Source organism: Theobroma cacao, chromosome 3 (genome assembly GCF_000208745.1).
Source record: "Theobroma cacao cultivar B97-61/B2 chromosome 3, Criollo_cocoa_genome_V2, whole genome shotgun sequence".
Classification (NCBI taxonomy): Eukaryota; Viridiplantae; Streptophyta; class Magnoliopsida; order Malvales; family Malvaceae; genus Theobroma; species Theobroma cacao.
Genome location: NC_030852.1, coordinates 36,333,823 through 36,355,570, shown reverse-complemented (window position 1 = coordinate 36,355,570; position 21,748 = coordinate 36,333,823). Strand labels below are relative to the sequence as shown.

The 21,748-nt window shown below is 35.1% G+C and overlaps 1 protein-coding gene across 2 annotated transcripts; it reads right to left on the bottom strand.

The window, feature by feature from the left end:
• LOC18606966 (alpha-glucosidase 2) lies at positions 9,235 to 20,752 on the bottom strand. Of its 2 annotated transcripts, none has more exons than XM_007040883.2 (23): positions 20,610 to 20,752; positions 19,120 to 19,423; positions 18,880 to 18,948; positions 18,659 to 18,796; positions 18,435 to 18,552; positions 17,822 to 17,904; positions 17,602 to 17,697; positions 16,829 to 16,997; positions 16,604 to 16,746; positions 16,437 to 16,523; positions 16,148 to 16,333; positions 15,491 to 15,658; positions 13,672 to 13,792; positions 13,483 to 13,552; positions 13,005 to 13,092; positions 12,780 to 12,900; positions 12,133 to 12,326; positions 11,932 to 12,040; positions 11,569 to 11,724; positions 11,103 to 11,205; positions 10,539 to 10,712; positions 9,867 to 10,012; positions 9,235 to 9,558 (listed from the first exon to the last, which is right to left on the bottom strand). In XM_007040883.2, exons 1-23 carry the CDS (start codon positions 20,735 to 20,737, stop codon positions 9,365 to 9,367), a joined length of 3,165 nt encoding a protein of 1,054 aa, XP_007040945.2. In that variant the 5' UTR covers positions 20,738 to 20,752; the 3' UTR covers positions 9,235 to 9,364. The 2 variants fall into 2 exon arrangements, with proteins under 2 accessions (XP_007040945.2, XP_007040944.2); XM_007040882.2 differs by having other exon boundaries at positions 19,120 to 19,409; positions 20,610 to 20,714.

The following is a 21,748-nucleotide window of genomic DNA, read 5'->3' as shown; positions in this document are numbered from 1 at the left end:
ATGGGTGAGAGTTGGAGGATCGGTACGATCTTAAACGCTCGGACGGTAAACACAGCAGGTGACCTTGTGAATTCAAGAAAAGATGGTAATCCGGGTATTAGAAGTTCGACATATGCCACGATGAAGGAGAGTTGGAAAACAGGAAAAGACACAAATGACAGTGTAGCGAAGGATGGAGACTTTGATCATGTTCAATGGGCGATGGAGGCAGGCCATGTGTTTTTTCGGAAAGCCAAAGAGAAGAAACATCAAAAATTAAAAGATCGACTATCTGTTACTGCCGTGCATGGGGATGGTCAGATGATTTCGGAGGTCAGACAGTCATTTGGTAAGATGCTGGCAGAGGACAGTCAGGTGGGCAGTAAAGAAATAGCTTCGGGTGCAGTGTCTATGCGCGGAGGACTGGTGGAAGGCAGTGGAGAAAATAATCGGGAGATGAGTCATCCTGGGAATAACAGTGCAATGAGTCCTCATGGCTGTCGACAACTCAGAAGTAACAGACATTTGGAGTGGCAGCAGCCTCACAGACTTTCGGACAGTCGGAGTGGTTATAACCCATGCAACTGGGTCTCGGTCGAAGCCCCACGGGGTGCAAAAATACTGGAAAACAGTGGGGACAATAACCAAAAGGTGAGTCAACCCGGCAATCAACAGGAACTGAGTCCATATGGCTTTCTTCAACTCAGCACTATTCACTCCAATGAACGAGTAATTCATGCCAACTTGATAGCTAAGGATGTCGAGCCTATCCATCCCCATGCAGTAACATTAGACGGAAAAGAGGATGCAGATTATGGGCTGTGTGGCTTCAATAAAGAACCCAGCATGGTTCCCTCACTGGATAATATTCACTTGAGATTGCAACAAATATCTGAGAGTGAGAGACACCAGGAAAACCCGAGTACAGAAGCTAACCAATCTTGAGAACCATCCCAGGATTTTCATGAGAAACAAAGCTGTGAAATCCATCCGCTGGTGGCTAGATGTCGGAAGCCAGACAGTGAAATTTCTTATAGTCCATCTGAGGATAGCTCCCTGGAAAAAGATGAGAGCTGTGATGGCTCCATCTCCAAGCAATTTTCCACACATACTTTCCCATGATCAGTGCGCTGATTTGGAATGTCCGCGGGGTGGCTAGTAAAGTCATTCAAATGAGGGTAAAAAAGCTTCAGTTAATGCATAAAATAAAGATCCTGGTGATTTTAGAACCAATGGTTCATGCGTCCAAATTGGAATACATTAGGAAGAAGCTCGATTTTACAGGAGCTGTTTCTAACTGTTCTCAAAAAATATGGATGTTCTGGGCAGAGGAGGTCGGGTGTACAGTGCAAATGGATCATCATCAGTGTTTACATGTCCGCATATCCTTTCCCTGGTTACTTTTTTCATTCCAAACTTCTATTATTTATGCCAAATGTACTAAAATTGAAAGAAGACAATTATGGGATTGTTTAAGAAATGTAGCAACAGATATGCAGGAACCATGGTTAGCATGAGGTGATTTCAACACTATTTTGAGCAGAGAGGAACGGCTCTTTGGAGCGGAACCAAATGCTGGATTGATGGAGGAGTTTGCTACTACTCTTTTTGACTGTGGATTACTGAATGCTGGTTTTGAGGAGAATAAATTTACTTGGACCAACACTCACATGTTTCAGAGACTTGATCAGGTTGTTTGCAACATGGAATGGGCTTCTTTTTTCTCCTACACAAGAATTCATCATTTAAACAGGGATGGTTCTGACCATTGCCCTTTACTTATTTCTTGTTGTAATTTTTCCTTACAAAGGCCTTTTTCATTCCGCTTTCTTCATGCTTGGGTCAAACACCACGAATTTTTTAATTTTGTTGCTAACAGCTGGAAGCAACCTATACATGGCAACGGCTTGATGGCATTTTGGAATAAGCAGCAGCAGTTAAAAAAAAGTCTTAAAGGTTGGAATAAAGATGTATTTGGTGATATTTTTTCAAACCTTAGAGCAGTAGAAAAAACAGCCGAGGAGAATGAGTTGGCTTTTCAACATGATCCGTCTGTGATTAACCGAACCCAGCTGCAGCGTGCCTCTGCAAAACTCAATAATCAGTTAAGCATGGAAGAAATGTTCTGGCAGCAAAAATCAGGAGCAAAATGGTTAGTAGAGGGTGAACGGAATACAAGATTTTTCCACATGAGAATGCAAAAAAAACGTGTGAAAAATTCTATTTTTAAAATCCAAGACAGTGAAGGTAATTTAATGGAGGAACCGGGTTTGATTGAATCATTAGCAGTGGATTTTTTTTAGAATCTCTTGAAGGCAGAAAATTGTGATCTTAGCAGGTTTAAGGCAGAATTAATTCCACAAATGTTATCTGATGCTGATAATGATTTATTATGTGCAGAACCACAATTACAGGAGGTGAAAGATGCAGTTTTTGCTATTGGCAAAGATAGTGTTGCAGGCCCGGATGGATTCTCATCCTTTTTCTATCAGCAATGTTGGCCTATTATTGTTGAGGATCTCTTAGCAGCAGTGAGAGACTTCTTCAAAGGAGCAGCTTTTCCAAGGGGGGTAACTTCTACAACTTTGGTACTTCTAGCTAAAATACCGGATGCAGCTACTTGGAGTGATTTTCGCCCAATAAGTTTATGTACTGTTCTTAATAAAATAGTAACTAAATTATTGGGGAACCGGTTATCTAAAGTCTTACCCTCCTTAATATCAGATAATCAAAGTGGTTTTATAAGTGGCAGATTAATTAGTGATAATATTTTGTTGGCTCAAGAATTGATAGGCAAAATTGACTACAAAGCCAAAGGTGGTAATGTGGTTTTAAAGCTAGACATGATGAAGGCTTATGATCGATTAAATTGGGATTTCCTCATTTTAGTCTTGGAGATATTTGGCTTCAACGGTATGTGGATTGATATGATCAGGCGATGTATCTCTAACTATTGGTTTTCAGTGTTAATAAATGGGCACTCAGTTGGATATTTTAAATCGGAGAGAGGACTCAGACAAGGTGACTCAATTTCGCCCATGTTGTTTATACTAGCAGTAGAATATTTATCTATGGGCATTAATGAGTTATTTTTTCGATATAATTCCCTGCATTATCATTCTGGTTGCTCTTTGAATATTAGCCACCTTGCATTTGCGAATGATATTATGATATTTACTAATGGGAGCAAGTCAGTTTTGGACAAAATTCTAGAATTTTTGCAGGAGTATCACTAATTAAACAATTGGCATAGAAGTATCCCTTTATCTATTTCCTTTTTCATATGGAGAGCTTTAAACAATTGGATTCCGGTTGAGCTTCGCATGAAGGAAAAAGGTATTCACTTGGTTTCTAAATGTGTATGTTGCAACTCTGAGGAGTCATTGATGCATGTTCTATGGGGAAATTCGGTAGCGAAACAGGTTTGGGCTTTCTTTACAGAATTCTTTCAAATCTATGTTTTGAACCCTCAACATGTTTCGCAAATCTTATGGGCATGGTTTTATTCTGGTGACTATGTTAAAAAGGGCCGCATTCGTACTCTCCTCCCAATTTTTATTTGTTGGTTCTTATGGTTAGAAAGAAATGATGCAAAGCATAGACACTCAGGATTGTACACAGACCGAGTTGTATGGAGAATTATGACGCTATTAAGACAACTCCAAGATGACTCCCTATTACAACAATGGCAATGGAAAGGTGACACAGATATAGCAGCCATGTGGAGATATAATTTCCAATTGAAACAACGAGCACCTCCTCAAATTGTTTACTGGAGGAAACCATTCACAGGCGAATACAAGTTGAACGTGGATGGTAGCTCTCGAAATGGTCAGCACGCAGCTAGTGGTGGAGTGCTTCATGACCATACAAGTAAGCTGATTTTTGGCTTCTCAGAGAATATCGGCACTTATAATTCCTTGCAGGCATAGCTTCGTGCATTACACAGAGGGCTTCTTTTGTGCAAAGAACGTCACATAGAAAAACTATGGATTGAAATGGATGCTCTGGCAGTGATTCAATTAATTCCACATTCCCAAAAAGGCTCTCATGATATTAGATATCTGTTGGAATCTATAAAGAAGTGCTTGAACAGCATTTCCTATCGAATTTCGCACATCTTTCGAAAAGGCAACCAAGCAGCAGATTTCTTGTCAAACGAAGGACACAATCATCAAAACTTGCGTGTTTTCACTAAAGCTCAAGGTAAGTTACATGGTATGCTGAAGTTAGATAGACTTAATTTGCCATATGTTCGATTTTAATAATTGTGAAGGAGTAGTACTCCTAGTTTCTTTGCTCTTATTTTGTTATTCACATAGAATTTTTGTAACATGGAAGTGTTTCAATTTTATGACTATAATGAAAAATATTGTCCTAAAATGAAACACTCCATTCTAGGTGCTTTCCTTATTTACAATTTCTGTTTTAAATTTTATCCTAGTTTGATATCTCAATGTAATAGTAATGAATATCTATTTTATAGTAGCATCAAAAGTTATGCACGTAAAATGGGTTTCTTACTCTAGGTTTTTCTTCGAAGATTTCTTATGATCATGTAACTTGAAGGTACGGTTTATGCCCCCCTCTTTTGTACTTTTATTTCGTAATTAATAAAATTTAACAAGGTAGCTAGGCCCTGCGTAAATTTCCAGCATAAAAAAAAAGCCCTAAACCCTAAACTTAAACCTAAACCCTAAACCTTCAACCCTCAACCCTCAACAGCAAGGCCCACCAAATTCTGAGCCATCAACACAGGCGAATATTTTGCTACATGGGGAGGATAGGCAAACGTCAGAGAATGCGATGGGGGTCCAGCATGTGTCAATGGCCAACATAGAAGGAAGTGGAGAATACAGTCCACCCATTGGACAAGGTACAAGTAAGACTGTGTCCAGCATATTGGGACAACCCAATGAACAGCATAACAAATCGCGTGAAAGGATGGAAGGTCAAGCAGACATTCCCCCCACCCAAGAGTCCGCCTCGGGTAAGTGCATGCACAATAAAGAACTAAGTGATGTTCCTTCGTTCCCTTCTTTGTCCGAAACAAAATTCACAGAGATCGAGGTCCATCCTAGGATACGGCATATGAGACATTCAGACACCGAAGTTTCAATTGATAAAATATTAAGTTTTGCCTCAGACAAAGCCGTGGACATGAGGGAAAATGATGAGGACTCAGATGAAGATGCCATCTCAATGAACTTTACAGCTAGTTAGGAACGAGAGAGGTATTACTAGTGCGCTAATCCAGAGAAGAATCAAGAAGTTTAGCATTTTCGGCTTTCAAGTTTAACTCTAGGATCGTCCTGGAAACTTTTGTTTTACTCATGTAACTTGGAGGTTCGGATCATGTCCCCTTCCTTTGTACTTTTATTTCATAACTTATAAAATTTAACAGGGAAGCTGGGCCCTACATTTCTTTTTCCAGCTAAAAAAAAAAACCTTCAACCCTCAACCTTAACCCCTAAAACCCTAAACCTTCTAAACCCTAAACCCCCAAACCCCAACCCCTAACCCCAAACCCCAACCCCTAAACCCTAAACCTCAAACCCCAACCCCCAAACCCCAAACCCTAACCCCTAATCCCAAACCCTAAACCCTGTAATATTAAGATTTAGGGTTTAGGGTTTAGCAAACCTCAACTTGTTAACCCACACAACTACGTCACACAATTGACAGTACCCATTTGACAGCCAATGAATAAACATCTTGCCATTACATCATCATACGACTAGATGATTTATCTTCAGTAATGTCATAGGAAGTTAATTTAAGGTTAATTCAGGTATTAGGTGCTCAGTTCAAGGGTTCTTTTTTTTTTAGATTTGAGAAAGTAATTAGATTTTGAAAAAAAAATAAACTGATTAAAGAAAGAGGATAAGTAGAGGAATTGGAGAGGAATTGAAAAGTGATTTTTTTGGGTTTAGTCGCGTTGTTGGAAGGCGGAGGTAGCGACAGTATTCGGCCAGGATCTGGGTTTAGTTACGAAAAAAAAGGAAAGAAAAAGCGAAAATGTACATAAAGAAAGATAGGAAGGGAAATGAGGATTTATGGGGGTTTAGGGGTTTATATATCATTCCTGTAATTGAAAAAAAAAAAAAAAAGAAGGATACCAATCAGCCCAAGCCCAAATTTAGATTTAACCAAACAAGGTTCAAGTTACCTTCGAGAGATTTAAAATTAAAGCCATTGGTTTATTGTGTATTAATTTTTATTATTTTAGTTTTAATGTATATTTTAATTTAGAAAATTATTAAAAAATATACAAATGATAAAATTAAATTTTTAAATAACTAAATCTAACATTCAAAAAATAAAAATTAATGTTTAAAACTCACACATTCACTTAAATGTCACATTCATTTACACTCTCCTTAACATTTTAAAAATAAAAATTAATGTCTAAGAGTGTTTTGATTTAAATGATTGGTTGATGAAGAAGGTTAACTTGCATTTAGTTGTATTAAACTCATTAATTTTGTGCTTTGCTATGCCATTTCTATTTTTTCTTTTCAGGTATATAGAATAGAATATATGGTAGTATTTATATTGACTATTAGGACTTTATATAGAAGAGGAGTGTTCTGTGTTGAATGAATGATGTCAAGGCAATGCAAGTTTCAAGGAAGGTGGGTGCAAGTGCTGTAGTATTTGTATCCAACCAACCTATTGCATTAACCTTACCAGAACCATCAGTTCCCGCAACAGTTGAACAAGCGTTTGGTACTTTACAATGTAATGTGATTACAGGTAATGTGATTGCAAGTAATGTGATTGCAAGCAATGTGATTGCGGGGAAAGTAACATTACAGTATTTAGTATACAAGCAAAATAATGATTAAAATTCAGAGAATATAACATTGCAGCACTTGGTTTACAAGTACTTTGCTGGGAATGTAATGTTAATTTTCAAAATTATCCCTATTTATTAAAATGTAAGTTTAATATACTTATATTTTTTATTATTAATTTTTATATAATATCATCTTTTAAATATATTTTTAATGTCATATATTTTATTTTTATTTCCTATTATAATCTTATATTTTTTAATTTTTTAATATAATTTTTATATTATATATTTTATTTTAATTTTTTTTACCTATATTATATAAATTTTAATTTCTTATATTTTATTTTATTTTAATTTTTGATTTTTATATTATATATTTTATTTTAATGTTTTTTATTTTAATTATAACGTTAGAAAATGTTTTTAACAAAGTAATAAAGTTGAAGGGTAAAAGTGTCTTTAAGAACATTACAGAGTGCAATGTAATGTGATTGTATTGGTTTTGGACTGTAATCACATTACATTCCTTAACTGTAATGTTATTGTATTGCAATTTTACATTACAGTTATTTGTTGCAAAACAAACATTGCAATGTAATTTAATTGGGTATATTGCAGGGAATGTGCTCTCACTTCCCTCATACCACACGCTATCTAAGTCGTTATACAAACTTCAAAAACATTTAAGGAGGAAAATTCTTCTACAAAAAATAAACAAATAATTCGTACGAACCTCTTCAATTCTTTTTTTTTTTTACGACAATTTAAATTGCTTCCAAAGAGTTAAGAAAACCTGCCCAAACCAAATATTTGGAAACTGGTTAGTGCTCTATCGCATACAAGCATTCAACGCCTAGATTGTCTAAAACAATTAACAAGCCGGATCCTCAGCCTCAACCAATATTTCACACATAATCCCTTCCTTCGCTAATTTATTAGCAGCAACATTAGCTTCCCTCAAAACATGAGTTATATTTCAGCAATTGATTCTTTTTTGCAACCGCCGGTGATTAGTTGTCTATATTGTCATAACGCCTCCTCATGATTATCAAAGAATAGAACAGCATTTACCGAATCACTCTCAACCCAAAGCATGCAAAGGGAAATTCAGCATGTAAGACAACCACAACGAAAGTCTCATGAATGTCCACAATTCACATGACTTTAGAGAATTTGGCTTTTTATAACACCATGGTTGTCTCGAAGCACACCTCCAATTCCAGCTTGATGAGAATCCCATGGCTTTACAGAATTTGGCTTTTTATAACACCATGATAGTCTTGAAGCACACCTCCAATTCCAGCTTGACCAGAACTACTAGAATATGCTCCATCTAAATTGAATTTCCATCATCCCGTCAAAGGAGCTCTCCAAACAACACTTTACATTTCCATATGCTATGGGCCATTGCGCTCCAAACAACACTCACAGTTCAATATGCTATGTGGACCATGGAACATATTTTCAGGACATCGAATTAATTCTTCAATAGAGTATATTAATTGAGGCAATTTAAATTTAGTCCATAGTATTTTAATAAGATTAAATAATGAATTAACGCACCCTTAATTTAATAAGGTTAAATTATTAATTAGCATCCCTAATATTTTATCATATGATTATATTAATAATTAATATCAATATGTAATTATTATATTATTTAATAGTATATTAATATTATTATCATATGATAATATAAGCCAAATATTTATCATTAAATTTAACGAAACCCTATTGACAATTAATACAATATTATATAATATATTAAGGTAACGATTGATATTGAATTTACAATATATATTAATAATTTAAAAATATAATTATAATTAGCCGATTATGATCATAAGCTTTGAGCAATTAATATATAATTATATAATAGTATTCTGAATTAATGTAACTATAATTAATATAATAATTTATAATATGATAATTATAATATTGTTATAATTAATTATGATTATTTTGATAAATTATAAAGTATGTTGATATGATCAATAATAGTTTTCATTATAATTTGAATAATTTGCATTTTAACAATAATTGTTTTCTTTGAATATATTAGTATTTACTTTAATATATCCAATTATTATTCATGCTTTAATACTGTACGTTATTGTAATATATTAATATATTATCAAGTATTAGTTAATTCATATTAATTATATATATTATCTTAGGTTTATTATATACATAGAGTTAAAGATATTCTTGGTTTGGGTGGGAATTCCAACCGTCGACGGATGCACAGAGTCTTCTAAGGCAGCACTCATTGAGTAGAAGACTTTTGATGGAATTGCATGGAAAGTTACAAATAATGGGATATATTCATCCAAATCATTTTGTTAAATTACCTTATCATCTCAAGGTGATCAAAATGATGTCAACCAACCGAAAACATCTTTTAAGTTCTTCGAAAAAAATTGATAATTAACCATCACTATTTATATAAATATAAATATATAAAAGGAAATTTATTATTAAAACCAAAACTTCCAATAAAACCATCCAAAATTACATCTTATACTATCAATACACTTACAAACTCCCTTACAAACTCAACTATCAATGCATAACGAGTATGACCAATTATGGGATTTCCATCACCTCATACTCGTGAAATACCCTAAGAGGTGATTGTTTAGAAACAGGACGGTCTTCAGACCACAGCTCCAAGTTTACTGTCCCTGTTCCCCAGTGGATGAGGCACTTATAGACATCACGAACATTAAATCGATTGATAAGCCCCAGACCAAGACATTTATCAACGAGCATCCATTCACCTGAAAGGCAAAAGGAATTTTAAGTTTCCAATGAAGTTTTCTCTTAACAAAAACAAAATAAAATAAAATAAAAAAGATGGAAGATCAATGAGCCCCAGATCATGGCAATTCTCATTAAAAATTGGCTGCAGTCAATGAGATTTGCCGGAAAGCAAAGGAACACCAGCTATTCAATGAAATTCATCTTTAAAGTTCTCACAATCTTTTTCCCCTTAACACAAGGGCTTCTTATGATTATTATTAAGAATCTGTGCTTTTAAACATCTTAACCATGGAAATTACTGAATTTAGGATGTATGTAGGGTTACCATTAGGCAGAAGATTCCCTTCATAAAGTTGTTCTCCAGATTCTGGCCAAACTTCCTGCTTAGAGCCATCAATGGAGGTAAATGCTACAAAACTTTCTGTTGGGTGCAAGAGAGAGAAAGTTGGATGAACTCTCAAGCAAACCAGCCTACAACACAAACAATGATGAGGATTACAGGAAAATGCTTCAACTCACTCTTGAACGGGAAACTTCTCACATTGATTTAGACCAGTTAAAGATTGCAAGAATAAGTAAAGATGTAAATGGGTATTATATATAATCTGATAGCTTACCTATTTTTATTTGGTCTTATTAAGTCCTACCATAGTATGAAGTCATAAAAATCCCAAACTTAATCAAACTACGGCAAGCCCACTTTGCATCCGCCTCATTCCCAACATGTAAAGCCCACACTCACAGCTGGGACAAACCAGCCTCCTACACTAATTATAAATCATAGTTGAACTAAAGAATAATGCTCCTCTTCTCTTCCCCGCTCTAATTCTTTTAGCATGTATCAAAACACAAGTCCCATTCCATTCCATTAAACCAATTCCTCCTTATCATATGGTATCAATAATATTACCAGGAAGGCTAAATCAAATTAAGAAATTAAAAACAAAAAACAAAAGGAAAGGAACAAAAAGAATATGAATGTGAAAAATAAGCAAACCTTGAAAATCCACCAGAACCAGAACCAACTTTGCGAGCCAAAATACTAGATTCAACCCGGAAAACCTTTGGATTATCTTTGGGTATGGTTATCTGCCGCTGAAGGATTAAGCCACCACCAATATCACCTTCTAACAGAACTGATTCCTCCTCTACTGCATGCTCAACATCTCTCCTACAAGGAATGGATTTTTTATCAATATATAGAAGCGCAACATAAGACTGTAAAAGACGAAATCTCATAAGTTAAGCTAATTGCCCTTGTCTTTATCTAATATTGCTCGCTATACAGAACTTGATAAGCCAATAAATCACTAGAGTCAATCATGGTAATTATTGGGGAAAACATACATGCGGGTCTGAAGATAGACCGTGACAAAAATGAAAATACCAGTATGGCGTATATGACATATCATAGTTAGAAGGCACAGACAGCAAGTTGAGAACATATATTGTATACAACAGGGCAGCATGATTAATTCAATAATAATAACATATTAATAAATTTCCATTAGTATGTCCATCAGGATCAGTCAATTGTGCATGAACAAGTCCTGAAACTCACTGGATGACATGGTATTCCTCAGAACATCCAGCAGACCGGTACTCAGTACCACCATACTCTTCATATCCATTAATTTCAACCCTGCTATGAAGCCATTGTCTTCCTGCATTCAAAAGAGAGAAGACAATGGGTATAAGTGACAAGACTTGCAAGCCCATGCAGACTTAAATGTATTAGAAAATGTGACAGAATATCATGCATCTTACTTGATAACTTAGAACCTCTCTTACCTGATTGCTTGGAATTTAGGAGTTTTAGGGTCATTCTGAATTAGTTCTTAGGTACACCTAGATTTATGAAACTAACAATACAAATATGTTGTTATCTGCAAATTACAGATGACATATCTATCATTGCTGGACGGTTGATCCTGAGAATCCCATAGCCAGACTGACTATGTTATTAGATTCCGGTACTAATGTGTCAAACCCATTGTATGCTTAAATCTTGTGATACAATGCAATACCTGAGGGAACATGAACCATGGAAATAATTCTACCCCCAATCCAGGGTACTATTTGCAGTGACCAATCACCATTTTCCAGCTCAATCGGAGTCCTTGAAAGTTCTCCTCCCTTGTGTCCAGAAACATCTTCCACATTTGGAATAAGCTTAACGCTTTCTGCATACAAGAACTCACACATAAGAAACACCACAAGGAAAAAGGAAATCGTTTGATATCATTCCCTGCCAAGTTTATTAAAAGTTTTAGGGTTTTTTTATTCTAAAGGTTTTAGAAACAGAAAAAAACCTCAAACTAAAGATTTAAACAACTAACAAACATTAATTTGAATTGACTTAAGTACAGAGGCCATGAAGAGAAATTTACCTAGATGCATTTTATTATGCACTTTTCTAGTAGATATCAGCTTAGACACCTCAGTTTCAGAAGGCATTTCTATTTGTAGAACCTCTCCATCTATGCCCCACGCATCAAGCTGTTTGAAAAAAGACGGATTAAACTATTTTGCAGCATGCTCCCACAGTGTTTTATTTGCAAATGCCAATCCATTCGGAAAAGAAGACATACCATTGCACCTTCACCAATCAAGAGTTGAACATGTAGACGACGGTTTGGCCTCTTCCATACTCCTTTAGTCTCAGATATTCTGACAGTGATCACTGAAGATTTAAGCTCCGCAACATAGTGAGTTAAAAGATATTCACCTTTAGTAAATCCATATCCATCACCATCATCTTCAAAGAGAACACCTTCAGCTTTCCCTGTGAAAGAAAAGATCTAGCTTTAAAAACTGCTTATGAGCTATCCCAAAAGAATTGAAAAAAGCCAGTAAGACTTTCATGCTGTGAAATTATTCAGCATGATACTTTAGGGAAATCGAGCACTCAAAAAATTTCTTACAACCTACATTACCTGAACTAGGGGGTAAGTGCCACTATGAGTATGTGTCCGACAAAGGTAAATTCAATTTTTTCCTAAGTTTTTCAAGGGTCAGACTTCCATACATCCATGACATATGTGCCGGACACAGAGACACTCAATATAATTTTGTATCCAAACCAAGACTCTTACTTTTAAAGTCCAATCTAGCACCAACATCTAAAGTCCAACATAGCATCAACATCAAAATAAAAAACACAAATAAGAGGATGCAAGGAAAAAAGAAAAAAAAAACAAAATTTATAATATAAAAATAGATGGCAATTGCAAAGTACCATAATTGTCTAAAGCTAGGATAAGTGTTAAATCATCTGATGGATTAGATTCACCAATATGCTGAAGAGGAGGACCCACAGGTATAATAGATCCACCTTGCAAATATAAAGCTGGTAAATCCTGAAATATCATAGACAAAGAACAAAAAAAAGCAAAAAACATCAGCAATTTGCAAAACAGATACTCTCATAAAGTAGCACACATAGATGTCTTGTAACGTATACCGGATGCGAATCGTCAAAATCAAAGCTCAACCAAATTCCTTTAGGCAACAAGAGCTGCAATTTATCAGACCCCAGATCTGGCATCGTGCTAATCATAAAAAATAATTTGTCAGACCATATGCAAAACAAGGTGAAAGATAAAACCTAAAATATCCTCAAACTGAACCCTTATAAGAGAACATATTGCAATAACATTCAAAAAAATTTGAGTTCATGTCATGCCATGTTCAAATCATGTTATCATGCTATCCTTGAAGTTGAAGTAAAGAATTGTTTTAGCTGTGATAATTGCAAAATCATAGGCATATATTTGCCTCATGAAAAAATAAGTTCCTACGAGGAAAAGGGTTTCACAATTGGAAAACAAATAGGGCAGTTATGCTCGGACTGCAACTATGGCCAGCACAATTGTCAGACAACAAATTCTGTGAAAAATCAACCAGCATGTAGCACTCAACTATGAAGGGGGAGATTGAACCTTGCATAGACTAAAAGTGGGCCCAAAAGGAAGCAACTCTCAAGCGTCCTCAAATTGGGATCTTTAGGATCTGCAAACAGTCATCAACAGCCCCAGTTAAAAGAGCAATGCATCTAGTAACTTCATCAAATTATTAGTATTTGCCTAGTAAGATAGATCAGACCGAGTTACTCAAGTAGAGATACCCACCAGCAAAAAATGCAGGAGTTGCCACAGGAGTACCTCTAGTATGTGCCATATAAAAAAGAGTGTATATGTGTGGTATGAGGCGATAACGCCTTCTCAATGCAAGGCGACACACATCTTCACACTAGTTAAGAGAACTGAAGTTAGTTCCACAATGGATTGTTAACCAATTGGAATAAGCAGTAACCAACAAAAATAAGTAGTCTTATACCACGTAGAGATCATTTCATTGCCTCCCCTACAATAAAAAAGCTGGCTTGAACTTAAGTAAGGTTTGATTTTTTCTTTTCTCCTCAGAACATGAGACCATAATTAAAACATGGAGAAAACTCAAAAATTGAACATGATAATTATGAAGCTTTTGAAGCCTACATGCACTTAAATTAATTGATCTCTTTAACAAATAGGTATGCCTCTCATGATCTTCACCCTCTAGCATTTCATGAGCATTGCAAACTCAAAATTTATATACAGCAGAGACAGACATACGAGCAAAAAGGCAATAAATATATGAGTAATTGATGCAATCGCAAGAAAGTATGGCTCTTTCCAGTTCCATATTCCTAAACTTGTTCAAGAGTCAAGTTGTAATTGATAATGTGAATAATATGGGAAGGTCAAATTGTAATTGATAATGTGAATAATACGAGAGATCCTAGTTAAGGAAGTAATTCATAAAATTCAGGGGAGTAAAGAAAATCCAAAAGTTGCAGACGTATAAAAAGGTTGAGTTTCAGCAAGGGAATTATGCCCTTGATGAGCTTAATCGTAGATTTCATATATTTCAGATGTATTAATAAATGAAAATACCCTCATATTTTTCTTTTGTCTTCCCCTCCAGTTCCTCTCTATCTCTACATGTACTTTCTATTTCATGTAGCTCTTCTCCTCCTGTTAGGAGTGAGCAAATACAAACCAAACCGAACAATCGAAAGGAACCGAACCGAAATGAGTTTGGTTTTTTCGGTTCAGTTAGTTCGGTTTTTCGGTTAGTTCGGTTAGGATAGTTTGGTTAGTAAAATTATTTCGGTTCGGTTTCGGTTAGGAAAATTTTTAACCGAACTAACCGAACCTAAATAAGGGTATTATGGAGATTTTACATGAAAAAAATCCTAAACCTAAATTATTTATTGTTGTTTATATCATATAAATTATATGAGTATTCATTTTATTTATTATAATCTTTTAGGATCATATTTAATATTGTTGTAATACGGATTTATTTTAAAAAATCCAACATAAATAAATATATACAAACCAAAAAAATAAAAAATTTGTTAAGTTCGGTTTTTGAAAACAGAACCGAATTAACCGAATTAATTCGGTTTCGGTTAGTTTAGTTAGTTATATAGTTTGGTTCAGTTTCGGTTATTTTTAAAAAGGAGTTTAGGGTTGGTTATGTTATATCCAAAACCGAACTAACGGTATTAACCATTTGCACACCCCTCTTCTGTTTCCTTCATCTCTCTCCCACTATTTCTTTTTTCCACCTTCTTCTCTCACCATTCAATTTTCTATTGTTTATATGGTGAATTAAAATGAAATTGTTAGCTGTTCAATTCAGCCATCACGCCTGGGCAATGAACTCCCAAACACAGTGACAATCACCATGGACTCCCTTAGGGCTCAACCTCACTAATTGTAAAATGATAATTTTCAATCCTTCTTGTTTCAACACATATTTCAACTGCAAAACACACATTGGAGGTTCCTGATCAGAAATGAGTTTATTTTATATTGACCAACTTCTCCCTTCCCCAACTAGTTAGACGTTAGTTTTTTCGTGTTCTATTTCCCCCACTATAACCGAAAAAAAGGTTACCTCTTCACCAAATGACCATGGTTCATGGTTAATGGTGTCAGTCTCTGAGTGCCCACGACAGAATGGAAACATAGCACCAAAGCCCATCCAACGTCCAAAAAGTTTGGGTGTTGCATTTCCAGCAAACCCACCAATATCAGGTCCTGATAGGGGCTGACCACTTAGGCCCTGTACACAATGTAAATGTAACATTTAAAACAAAGCCGTGCATTGTTGAGTATATGTGTTTAATAAAATGGTCTGAAGGATTTTCTGATCCAGTAGTAGGTAAGATATTGAATTTCAATGCCTGAAAGAAATTACCTACTATAAAAGAAAACAGCCTCCACATGTAAGAATTACCACAGTTTCTGACCTATAAATAGACAAACTATTTACTTTTTGCACTATCATCCAGAAAGCATAGGATTGACTTCCCACACACATACAACCACCATGACAGCCTTAAAACCTTTCACATGAGAGAAAGAAAAAATGGCAAATAACAAAGTTTTGTAAATGACCTGTCAATTTAATACCGTACACAAAAATAAAACACCCTTGCAGCCTTATAGTTCATGTAAGAGAAAGAAAAGTTATAGCAGAGAAAGCAGTGATGCAGTTTCATTAGCCCATCTCTGCACCAAACAAATAGCCCGATCTCCAAAATTGACTTACCAATTGAAGTACCATGGAGATGGACATGTGAAGGTGCTCCCAATTGGAAAGGTTATCTCCTGTCCACATTGCAGCATACCTTTGACTCCCAATAAATCCAGCTCTGGTTAGAACAAAGGGGCGCTTTCTTTTATCAGCTAGTTCCATCCCTTCATAAGTTGATCTTGCCATTAGCATCCCATATGCCTAACATAGTAACCAACATCAAGAAAAAAGGCTTAAAAAAAACATATGCAATCAATAGTTTATTTGAGTATTACTTGTGACTGCAAATGTTCAGGAACAGTACATTGTGATAGTGTGCATGACTTTGATGACCACCAAGTTCATTATCACCCCGGTGAATGTTGCTCTCAGGCATTGTTTTTGTTACAGCCTGTCAAGAGCAAAGTGAAAACAATCACCAATGGACAAAAAAAAAAAGCATGCGAGCATAAAGAGGATTTTGCAAATCACCTTAAAAATAGCTGGCTCATTCATATCATTCCATATACCATCGACACCATTAGAAATGAAATCTCTAACTAAATTCGCCCACCAAGAACGAATTTTTGACTGTGTAAAATCAGGAAAAACACAAGGCCCTGGCCACACATCCCCTAAGAAAGGAGGAAAATACCTTATCACAACTAATAATAATTGGAATTAAGCTTACAAATATGAATTTGCGAAGGAGAATACCAACAAAATACATCCCATTTGCTTCCTGTATCCAAGCATCATGTTCAGTCCCACTATCATAAACAAAGTAACCCTTTTCATGTTTAATCCCTGGGTCAAGCATCCATATTGCCTTGAAACCAATATGGTGGAGATCTTTCACCAAAGACTTTGGATCTGGGAAACGCTCCTGAGGGAAATCATCAACATTCATTTTTAATACAACAACTATTTGAAGTTTCACTTCTACATGTCAATAGTGAAAGGAATTGTTGGCACTTGGCATATCTCAGAACATAGATGATAATTTATTGGGTAACAGCTGCCACTATAGAAAGCATGAAATTGTTTAGCCGGCACTACAGAGGGCAGAATTGTAATTTTTTGCAATTCCAACCTACAAGTGATATTTGTTGAACCTGTTCAATAGATTACTATAAGACTTTTAAGTGAGTATGCATTAGAAATCTCAAGAAATACACAAACAGTACTCAAACTTCGAGATGTTGAAAACAACTTTAATGAGGCATGAAACCTGATCAAAGTCAAATCCCTGCATTTACATCAAATAAATCCTAATCAACCAGATATTTGGAATCAATCCCTGTTTTAACCCTATCTTTTGTGATCAAATGACAAGTCAACCTGATCCTTGTTGACATCTAAACACAAATTCTTCTTGGTCACAAACATATAACCCACCACATGTCCACATAGGCAGGCCTCCCTGTATCTGTCATATGTTAGGAGTACCACAACTAAAATCCATAAAGATCATCAGGGGAAGAACATGCCTTGTCAAAAGTGAAACAACGAAAGCCATCCATGTAATCGATATCCATCCATATCACGTCACAAGGTATACCCTTCTCCCGAAACTTTCTTGCAACCTACATATATTGGTTACATATTAGGTATTACCATTTTCAAGAATGAAGAATCCTTATAGATATGAGGTGGCTAAAAAGACTCTGGAGAACAGCATTTCAGCAACTTAGATAACTAAGCACTAACCTCAAGAACTCTCTCCTCAGAGTCATAGCTCCAACGGCATTGGTGATAGCCTAAAGACCATTTTGGAGGCATAAAAACAGTTCCTGAGCATAGATTTATAAGTTAATAAAAATGTACCGCTGTCAAAAAGATCATATTTAAATAATAACTGAATAAAAGAAACTGTTACGTCTATCAACCTCATCAACTAGTTGGTAATTCCTAACTCACAATAGCACCTGAACTATCAACGATAACATTGCTATTGATCCTATTAGAGTAGAACATTTCAAAATCGCATTTGCTTGAACTGAATTTCTATGAATTTATCATTCTCACATGCCTACTAAAATTGAAAACTTTTGTTTCCATGCTATTCTTTTCTCTAGTTAATTCACTTAAATGCCTCCAGTGGTAGATTCTTGAAATCAAACCCAGAGGTCAAAGATAGTGCTTGTCATCCAATTTCCAAAATTATGCCTCACCAAACACAAAACAAAAGTGAGACAATCATACAGTATGCATGAAAGATATAGTAGAATGTAACGAGAACAATAAATAATTATGGCTGCAAAAATAAATTTCAAAAAGATGTAGATTCAAGGTGCAATAGTTGTGTAGGTTTGGAAATTACCAATTGCATGAGATAAAGATGTCAAAACTGCACTGGGTGAAGGAAATGGACCAAATGTAATAACAGGAAATGAGGCTGGAGCATTAAACTGAATTCTGCATTTGATCCTTAGATCAATCTGCTAGAGAACAGGTTTGTTTGACCATTAAAAGGCAAATATATAAATCTAGAATAGTCTTTAGTAGGTATTCATTGCATAACTTAATAACAGAAAGTCACTACACCTCACAGCGCCTTGTCGTGTCAGCTAGAATTCCCAATGCCTCCCCATTTGGAAGAACAGCCAGCACCCAAGGATGTGATTGGTACAAGGATGTAGTTCCAGGACCATAACCCCATGCATCTGTGTTCCATGTAAAAACCTACAAGAAGTTTTACTTATCACCAGCAAAAAAGTGGGAAGAAAATACGTTCTATGGTGGCCATGTTCTACAAAATCACTCACTTTTTTTCCTGTTCGCTCTAGCTGCCCGCTAACTTCTCCAGTTCCATAAAATGAGGTACCAACAGGAAGCTTAACAAGAAGCAAAGTCCATCAGATGAGTTAATGAATAAAGAAGTGCACAGGAGACTTCAAAATCTACCAGAAAAGTGCACCAGCAAAGTAAAAATATAATATGCAGAATAAAAAAGGATCAATGATTTGCAGAGGCCACAAATACAAAAAGGCATTGCAATAACAGACCTCAAGTTTGACAAGCTGCTGTCCCAAAAGGAACTCAAAAGAAGGGATATACAAAGGAACCTTGTTACTCATGATTGGTACATCCCTGTCGTTGCTATTCATAAATGAAAGACTTGGATATGCTGCATCTCTATCGTTTGCAGAGCAATCAAACCGGAAAACTCCATCCTCCAAGATGGGCTCAAATATCATTTTCCCAGCAGTGGAGTCTGATGCTGCTTCCTTCACTTCAGAACTAGCCATTTTAGACATTAGCTTTCTCCCACTAAGTAGCTTATTGTAACTCCTTTCTGCATGGCAGCCTCTGTATTAGAAGTAGAAAGAATATTACATAACATGTCGCAAAGAAGCCAAGAAAGTTTAATGCTAGAAGCATGACATAGTGGCGGACAGGGAAATTCACATCAACATGTACATGTAATTGCAGAATATCACCGTATCCAGATCTTGGCACTCATCAAAAAGCCAGAAAACATCCTACGATGCACCAAAATTTCAACAAAACTCAAAAAATACTAAACACTGCAGATATGAGGGTTTTAGCAGAAGTTACTGAAACGCAATTGAGCAAGATCTAGAGGCTAAACCTAATGGCTTATGAGAAGGCTGCACGAAACAGGAAACACTGTTATTAATATACAATTTGAAGAGCAGAATATAGAACCCCGCTATGTTGCTCTTGGGATTAATGGCATTATACTTTTAGGATTCAACAAAAACACCCAAAAAAAAACTACAAATAGGAAATCTGAAATTTCCTCTTTAGAGTTTTAATACAAAATGAGTTTGATTCAGTGAGAAAGACAGCGAAAGAAGATTTTTATTGAATGAATTAATAACTATTCATCAAAAATCTTCATTATTCATCAAAGGTCATCACCCTTGAGTTTTGAACTAATAGACACTTTCACGAAAGGCAACTTTTTTTTAATTTGTCTCCCACCAAATAGTTTTTAAAAGTATTTTTTTTTTTTACCACCTGCATAAATATCCTCTCACCTTTAATTTTTTTTGGTACCACCTGATTGTGCTTGCACTTAAATTAAACATCTGTGAGGAATCACATTCACAAGCATTAAGTCTTATGCATTAACTTGTGGTGTGAGAATAAGAGTTCCTTTCATCATCATCTTCCTCGTTGATGCTGTATTGTCTTGCATCTCCTTTTTTCCTTTTTGACAAACCAATAATTTTGCAAACGATAAAACCAGAAGCAACGGCAAAATTTATTTAAAAATAAAAAGATATGAGCTCTACCTTCAAACGGAAGGAAATATGATCGAGCGAAACAAACAAGCAAGTAATTAAAATTACAGGAAGAAGAGAAGAATCAATTGAAGACTCTCACTTCGGTATCGACATTTCAATCTCTTTTTAATAAAATTCAAACAGCAAATGTGAATTTGAACAATTTCTACGAGAAAATTGAAGAAGAACATGGAAAAAGAAAAACAGTTGGAGAAGAAAAAAGAAATTAGATATCCAGAAACCTGTAGAGAACTTCTCTTCTTGATGGTGGTGGAGAATAACGAGGACGATTACATAAGTAGTGACAATAACATAATTCCAAGGCCCCTCCGCTCCTGATTCTGCTGCTCAGGTCTACCGATATATCCATTTTACTACCCCAAGTCTCCAATAATATATTATTTTTTTGTTTTCTTTTGAAATTTGAAACGTGCTGTCAAAGGCCCATCGGGCACTCAGTGACAGAGTTGGTAGCGTGGAATCTTCTCGTGATAAAGGGTGTAATTTAATTTGACACGTAGGGTCGTTTTGGCTGGGTGCTCACTGAGGCATCACGCCAAGACAAATTCTACGGATAAGAACCATTAGATCAATAAAAAAAATTACAGCCTGTTAACGTGGTTAAGATAAAAACTTAAATAATCTTTAATCAATATTAATTAAAAGAAAAAGAATTAACAAAATAAGTAATATAATTTTTATAAAATTAATCATAATAATGTTTAAATTATGAATAAAATATTAATATTGAAAAATAAGATAAAATAAAATAATCATATATATAATAAAGGATATTTTTATCTTCTTTTTTTTTTCTGTTCCTTTCTTATTCCAAAGTTATTGTTACCAACCAAACACTGTAATAAATTATAATAATTATTCATGCCCTATTCCATTCATTATACCAAACTATGTAATACATATTTTATTCTATTCCCACCTCATTCTATTCTCACGTATACAAATACTTTCCTAGGACGGTAATTACAAACAACTTTGGTTCACATATTACAAATAAGCATATCTCACGTATACAAATAAGCACGTTTGGTTCACGGAATAGACAGGAATGAAATAGAATAGCTCTTACGTGAGAATAGCTTTAATTTTTTGTATAATGAATGGAATGGTTTGGGATATTTTTTGTATAGACAAATAAGCATATCCCACTCCTTAAGGTTGTACCATATAAATTTTTTCTTTTAAATCACCACTTAAAAATGCTGTTTTAACATCTATTTGATGNCATAATTTTTAAAAAAATTAAGCATTTAAATTTATATTCATGATTTTAAAGTATGACATAATGCTCAAATAAACTTTTAAATTATTTAAAAAAATTCAAATAAATTTTTATTTTTTTATTATGTTCAATCAGTAC

What these genes read in the sequence shown, in the direction of transcription:
- LOC18606966 (XM_007040883.2), bottom strand. Translation starts at nt 20,737, where the DNA reads ATGGATATATCGGTAGACCTGAGCAGCAGAATCAGGAGCGGAGGGGCC. An exon ending in AGAAGAGAAGTTCTCTACAG is followed by an intron (nt 19,424 to 20,609) that starts GTTTCTGGATAT and finishes CTTCTAATACAG; the next exon opens with AGGCTGCCATGCAGAAAGGA. An exon ending in CCTAGCTTTAGACAATTATG is followed by an intron (nt 12,327 to 12,779) that starts GTACTTTGCAAT and finishes TTTCTTTCACAG; the next exon opens with GGAAAGCTGAAGGTGTTCTC.